Source organism: Populus alba, chromosome 10 (genome assembly GCF_005239225.2).
Source record: "Populus alba chromosome 10, ASM523922v2, whole genome shotgun sequence".
Classification (NCBI taxonomy): Eukaryota; Viridiplantae; Streptophyta; class Magnoliopsida; order Malpighiales; family Salicaceae; genus Populus; species Populus alba.
In genome coordinates this window covers 15,142,758-15,150,618 of record NC_133293.1, presented here as the reverse complement: position 1 = coordinate 15,150,618, position 7,861 = coordinate 15,142,758, and the positions used below count along the sequence as shown (strand labels likewise).

The 7,861-nt window shown below is 33.7% G+C and overlaps 1 protein-coding gene across 1 annotated transcript; it reads right to left on the bottom strand.

Annotated features, from left to right (window-relative positions):
- Positions 1-1,651: 1,651 nt before the first annotated feature.
- LOC118046059 (prefoldin subunit 3) lies at positions 1,652-5,739 on the bottom strand. The gene is made up of 6 exons (XM_035054823.2): positions 5,429-5,739; positions 5,278-5,335; positions 4,554-4,625; positions 2,490-2,609; positions 2,276-2,377; positions 1,652-2,057 (listed from the first exon to the last, which is right to left on the bottom strand). Exons 1-6 carry the CDS (start codon positions 5,569-5,571, stop codon positions 1,974-1,976), a joined length of 579 nt encoding a protein of 192 aa, XP_034910714.1. The 5' UTR covers positions 5,572-5,739; the 3' UTR covers positions 1,652-1,973.
- Positions 5,740-7,861: the final 2,122 nt, after the last annotated feature.

Genomic DNA, 7,861 nt, shown 5'->3' with positions numbered 1-7,861 from the left:
AAAGTTTTCATAAAAAAATCATCAAAATCTTCTATTTTTAGAGATTAAGGTTAAATTTTTTTATCTAAAATAAAACAAAATCTCTTAATTTTAGAGATTAACATCAATTTTGTTTTTGTTAGAGAGTCAAAATCATCAAAATCTTCTACTTTTAGGAATTAACGTCAAAACTTATTAATAAATATCAAATTCTTAGGGACCATCATTTAAAAAAAATCAATAAAAAAATCATGAATAAACTTAGAAATAATATTAGATTATTAATAACATGCTATAATAAATGTAAAAGAAAACATATAAAAAAAAATAACCTTCATTTGAAAAGATACGATACCATTAACATTAACTCAACACCAGAGTCCTTGATACCAATATTTATTTTAAAAATTTTTAGTGTTTTTTTATTACTAAATAGCAATTCTATTTTGTTTCCCCTTTAATTTTGAAAAGTCATGTATTCATGACAGTGTGACAAAAACCATATGCCTTGAAAGATTAGGTACTCGCATTGAAAAGTTCCGTGCAGATATTGCATAGAACACAAAAGGTTTGTATCCTTTCTCCCTCATTATCTCAATGTCGAAAGGATCTTTACATCTGAATATTCCTAGTCTTTCTTTCTTTTCGCTTTTCAATTTCGGTGACTTGCCATCTATTAGGCCGAAGGTCTTGTGATCCAATAATGCGTAAACCTCTTTGCAGATTAAACCGACATTTTAGACAGGGAAATGCCGACATTTAAATGATGCTTGGTTGAACCGCTACATAAAGTGTGATTATGGAAGGTAGAAAGACCCACACCCGTCATTTTATGGGCTGATGAGTTGGAATTTTCGACGGGCTGTTTCACGGGTAGGTGGCTGCTGGTCCAAGGAGACTTTGTAAAACACCTCCATAGCATGCACCTTGATCATAAATTCAAAGCGTGAAAACCACTACCAAAAATGACGACTCGTAAAATACACCTGAATAATCCTTAATTTCTATGTCGTGCCTAAACCCAAATGTTGCTGGTGCGAAGGGGGAAAAAAAGAGACAACTCAACTCCCTCATAGACACGTGTGAACTGGTCTCTGCTTTGAACTAGAGTCCGTCACCGACAAGTTGAGGTTCATATTTGAAAGTGTAAGCTTTTATCAGTAGCATAGCTGGCAGGCTGCCATCCTAACATTACAAGTTTCAAATTCATGTGAAGCAATTAAGAAATATGTCGAACATGAACCACAAGCGTGATCCCACCAGCCTCGATCGTGGACAAAAAGTCCATAGAACATGAACCTAGTGATTATTTAAAACTGTGAAGTACTGACTGCTTAACAATTTTCATTCTTCCATGGACATAACCAGAGATTTCTTCAAACTGCAGAATCTTCCACCATATGGATTGATCAAATATCAAGGCTACCATCATGTCATTTTTTACTAAAATTTTCAATTATATAAATGAAAACATCCAGATCTACAACACTGTTTCGGAAAGATGCTGACATTATCAAGACCGAGTGATCTAAACCCCTTGTCCCTTCATTTGGCACACTTTTTGCCAACACATCTCTTTCACATTTAACTTTCATGCGGTCCCACTATTTCCACCAAGGACCCAACATTTCAAATTTTAAACCAGATGTCTAACTATTTAGCAATAGAGATATGAAACTTAACTAGATGCATCTTTTTGAAACCAAAAGCTTACAAAACAGTCAACAGCCAATGGGCTTTCAGTTAATATAGATGTTACAGCTCAAGCCAAGAAGTTCTATCATGTAAGAAAAATTATCCAAATAATATAACAAGTTTCTGCACGAACTACAGGAACCAGAATCCAAAAAAGAAGTGTAGATATGCAGAAAACATCACCAGGTATGCAGAGAAAATTCCTTCACCAAAATAAGAAACGAGAGATTAATACCATAATCCTAGCAGATGAGCATGCTTTGCTCCCTCTGAAACCCGGCTGTAGTGGAACTCCTGTTTCATGAGTCTTTCTCGGCAGTAACAGCTTCTCGCATTCTGCGCTTCTGGTGAACATCCCAATTATACACACGAGCAATAGTAACCTGTCAAATTGTAGATTATACAGTCAAGAACCACTAACAATTCACACAAGTCAAACTCCTGAAGCCTTTTGCATGTCAGTATGCTGTAAATTCAATTCCTTCACATTTATTTGTTGTTATGCCAATCATGTAAAATGCATGGCATTGGTTTAACTTCCAGTCATTAATCACCACTCCAGGAAGAAAGATAAAGAAGTCTATATTTACATTAGTAATACCTGTGTTATTGTGACTTGATCCCTCAGGAATTGTAGATCCGCAACTAGAACTTCTAAACTAGCTTTAGCGTTATCCAAATTCTTTTGTAGAAGAGCAGTGGCCTACTCCATAAAGTTCTCAGGGATATTAAACTTGCATCCAAACTTAATGAAAATTTAAAAGAAAAGGAATAAAAAAGAAGCTCCTAAAGCACCTAAAAGAACAGGTGCAAACCTCTTCACGTGAATACTCTAACATGACATTTGCTCCCAGCCATAAACAGACTGAGCCAGCATCCTCAATGCGAGCCTGAGAATATATGCCTTCAGAAACTTCAAAATCAGCAATAAGAGGCTGCATCCAAAATACAAAGCCATTGAATCATTAGCATAAACTCTAAATGAGAATAGAAACCTAAAATCATCATCTTTAAGTTCAACCAGATAACAAAAAAAGATTGCATAATTCACAACTAGTCAACATATGCATCTGAATTGATTGCAGTTTCAAATTAGGAATGCCTGTTAGAAGATATGATGTGATCAGAATATATTAAAAATGTGTGTTTCAAATCCCGTTGATGGCATATGTTTCAGATACTAGCTGATAATGTCAACACTTTCTTTCATGTATAGTGTGTGTGTATTTCTACTTCTATCAATACAAGGTCACAGTCATCCAAAGTTCCACCTTTGAAAGAATGGTAACATTTCCAAAGGCAGTAGCAAAAGTTCCAAGGTAATTTCTACATCATTTGGTGAAATGTAGCTAACCAACTGGATGGATTGCAGTAATATTATATTGTATGTCTCCAAAAAGCAGGAGAATGCCAATCAAAATACAACGGGTGGTTCTCAGCAAATCTATTGATAAATACTAAAAAGTATAAGTGCACAAAGGTAGGAATATTATTGAAGAAGAAGATTCTAGTCTACTGAATGGGAGCTTGGATGCTATAGAGTAAATAATGCCAGGATTGCCACATATCTAATCCAGGAAGACTGAAGAAACCAGCATAAAATATATGGCATTCATGAAGATAGTCTTCAAATATGACTCTAGTTTGGATATGCTAAACAGAGAAGGATAATTTAAGACCAGGTCAAGATTGTAAATTTAGTGAATGAACTCCTGTGAGCAACTCAACTACGGAACAAAAGCTTCTGCAAGTTTGAGCATGCATGCAACTCAAACAGTGTAAGACCATTTTAGATGAATCATTGTCAACATACACTTATGGTGCAGCATCTAATATACAAATTAAATAATTTTGAAACCTATTGCCTTACTCTTGGCCCAGGGCTTTCCACAGTCTAGGTTTGAACTTCATAAGGAGGACCCGGGATCGGAGGTTCTACATAATCCCCCAGGCTGATGGATTGACTACAGAGCTGAAATGACCATAATGATTGAATAAAGAACACCTGGGCCAAGACTAAGGCAGCTAAGGGTAGTATGGCTTGACATGAACTCTAGGGTAGAATCTTTGCGAATCCAAGAAACAATGATGGTGATGTGAAAGATAATATCAGAAAAGAGGAAGCCATTCTATTATTGCAAGCCTTCAACACACGTGAAGCTCGCTTATTTAATGCAAATAAGAGGGAGACTCCAGCATGCTTGCCCTAAAGTAGAGGCCAGCCCTTCAGCAGATGATTTACATGATAGTTGCATTTGTTCATTTTCATCACTTAAAGAACGGCATGAAGAAACGAACACATCTAGGGTTCCACAATACCATCATTTATCAGAAAGACAAGATGCAAATACCAAGAAATGAGATTAACATAGATGCATGTTTGAGTGACTTGTAACCAGTACAAAGAATTAAACCACCACATCTGATTTCTCCTTCTAATGATGGTCCTGTTTCTCAAAGTTACTTTCAACATGCAATGGTAAGCAGTAAATGGCACACTTCAACCTCTTGTTTACGACTTTATTTGAAATTACAAACAGCTATGAATTCATCAAGGAGAAGGCAGGGGAGGGAGGGGATGTAGGAGTTACAAGGATTCCCCTGGTAATACAAACTGCATGTCAATTTACTACGAGATTTGTGCTGCACTAAGAGTATGACAGTATTCTTCACAACCTTATTCAACCATACAATGATGATTTTGCAATAACCCTGTAAATTAACATGTTCTAGAGCAGGATGATTATCCATAAAAATAAAAATAAAAGTTGTCATTCATGAGGTCTGCTAAGCCCGAACTCATAACATAACTCGGTTAAGAGCATATTTGCAAGCAAGCTACAATACATACTAGAAAATGATCAGCACACAAAACGAACCTCACCAGTACCCTTCTTAGCCTGTAAAATGGCAACCACGTCTAAGCACTTCTCTATATCGGGAATCTTTGCCTGACAACAAAACAAGTACATGATGTTACTCACAGTTATTGCAAACCAATGAAATTAAACTAGTGAAGTTGCATCAAAACTCAATTTTGATTCAGCACAGTGATCCAATTTAACCAAGTTAAGTTCTGCTCATAAAAATTTACCCCGGAAAAGAAAGAGTTTCAAGACCAATAGCATCAGTCAGGAATTATTATAGCTTGTAGTTTAAAATTATGATATTCAACATTCAGCTGGATAATCAATATCCAAGGAGTGCACAAATACTCAAAATGCTACAACTTGGATAGTAGTTTTGGCCTTGATTATCTCCAGCCAAAAGCATACTAGCCAGAGAAAAGGTATAAACCCTTATAATGACAAATACTAAAAATGTAGCAATCCAGTCCTGCCATGTCCAGCTTCATGGGAACTCAAGCTAAAAATGCCTTCCAACAAATTCAACCTATTAAGAATTCATGAACTATAAGAACCATTTTATCCAGTTACAATCAAATTCTACTAATTTCCATAATGTAAAGATTTGAAGAGTCAAGCACTTGACATCAATGCCCATAAAGTGTCCATAGAAAAATAAGGCATAATTCCCCTATAAATTAAACTCTAGTTTTCTATAGCTCGAATTCAATTCAAATCAAAGAATCCAAAGAAGTACCTGAAGATCTCTTTGTTGGGCCAGAAGTTTCATCTCCACCAGCTTATATTGCTGTAGTCTACAGAACAGACAAAACCCACAATACCAATCACCAAAAAGATGAAATATCATAAATCCATTAAAATCACGTTACACTGATAAAAGAGAGTACCTTTCTTGCAGAAAAGAAAGGGAAGAGTTAACATCAAGACCAGATTGAGTGAGATAGGTTTCAACATCCTCTACGAATTGAGCTCCTGGTATTCCTCTTCTCTCTGTCGTTGTTTCCGCTGCCGTTGATGACGACGATGCCATTTTCTTCTCCACAACTACTGACTGTATTTGGGGACTAGAAGTGGAAGACAAGAGACACGCAGACAGACAGTGAAGGCCTTCCAAGGTTCTTCAGCGCTTCCGTAATGATGTCGCCAACAGCGGCTACCTCTCATTTAGTTAGTCCCTTCACTTTTCCCCTTTGCTCAACTTAGACCCTCTTCAAACTTTATATCTGGCTCAATTTAAACTCCTTCATTCCAAATTAAATCGGATTTCGGGTTCTAGCTTCTAACTCCAATATCTTCGAAAATAATTGAAATCTATCCGGCTATGATGTTAGTAAAAGGGTTGGATTAAGTCGCATTTAGGTTGATTAATAAGGATTAATTGGACACATTTTGAAAACAAAAGGGCCCGTCTCGATCAATTGTGAAAAGTAAATTACTTTAATGGGCTTCATCATTCGCTAACTGAGGCCTTATATCACACGAATGTATTGGGCCATGTCTCTTCAACCTGATACAACCATTTTATCAGTCTCGTTCTTGCTTCTTGGATCATCCTCCACTGTAATGTGTCGTCAAAATAAATGTGGTTGGGTATATTTTTTAATGTATTTTTTAAATTGTTATTTTTAAAAAATTATTAAATTTATATATTTTCTAGTTTTTTTCAATTTTATTTAATTGATGATGTTAAAATTAATATATATACATATATATAATAAAATATATTTTTATTTTAAAAATATAATATACTGTGTTGCCAAACATATTCTAAATATATTATCTAACAAGTATTTTTAAAATTTTAGTTGTGATTTTTTCCTTTGTTATCAAAGAAAAGGAAGGGGAGGGAGGAGGTATTTACAAAGAGCATTTTCAAAAACTGGATTTATGTGGAGCATGGACAAAATCAATCAAATTGATATTGGAGTGGTTTTGTTATGCAATGAGGTACGTTTTAAAGATAATAGTGGAATAAATTAACTGTAAATCACAAACCCTATTATTTGTTAGCCTTTTTTTTAATTGAATTGATATTTTAATATTGAATCTTCTAAAAATTATGACGCAGCTTTTGTGTACTATCATGTTTTGTACTGTGGTGGTTTTTACAATGTTATGGTTTAAGAAAAGTTTTTTATAAAAATTACTTTTAGATCAATATTGATTTGGTATTTATATATGTCTTGGTTAAAAATATAGTTGAAATTAATGTTAGGTAAAAAGTATTTTAATGTGCTTAGTTAGACATGTTTTTCAAATTGAAGTTATAAAATAACTAATATATATATATATATATATTAATGATGTTTTTAATTTAACCATCATAGTTACATCATTAAATAAATAATACTCTATATTAAATATTTTTTATTATTCCATTAATTTATCTATAATTTCATCACGTATGAAATTCATCTTATATAAGAACTATAGTTTTCATAGTTTTTTGAGTGTGCAATAAAACTCAAGGGTAAAAGTTTTAATTCAAGAAAGAGGTCACGAGAAAGAAAAAATTCTAAATACATACACAAGTCTAAATGTAAATAATTTAAAAGGTATTTAATATAAAAATGAGGTGGAGAATATGTTTATGGCTAATTAAATCCAACGAACAGAAGATGATCATAATGGACTGACAATTTATTGGGCTCAATCATAGGCTAATTGAGGCCTTATCATTCTTGGGCCATATGGGAGCATCTTGGGATATCTATAAACTGATTTCAGCCCCTGTCACAAACTTACGGCAGACTTCGACTATCTTTTTTGGAGCGTAGTTGTAAATATTTTTTATTTGAAAAATATATTAAAATGATATTTTTTATTTTTTTTTAATATTAGTATATTAAAATAATAAAAATAATTTATTAATTTAAAGTACAGAAAAAAATAAAAATCATTTTTTAAAAAAATATTTTTAAAATGCAAAAATCAACATGACCAAACATGCTTACAGATATAATGGAAATAAATCAAAAGAAAAAACAAACGAACTGGGTTTCCAAAAAATTCTTTTGAATCATAATGAATGCACTGATTTTTTTTTTCCACAGTAAAGAGTCCATTTTATATATATATATAATTCTTGAATTTTGACTTCGAAATTTTAAACCTAGAGAGTCAAGAAAGGAAACAGATCTTATTAATTTATTCGCGTCATGTACGATTCTTCACGTACCAAGGGCATTAAAAGGGAAAAAACAAGAGGTTAAAGAGGGCAAGCGGACGGGATGCATATGAACAACCAATAAATCCTGGCGAGGCCACAGTCACCACAAGGACAATAGTAGAAAACATATAAAAAAGCATCAAATAGCAGG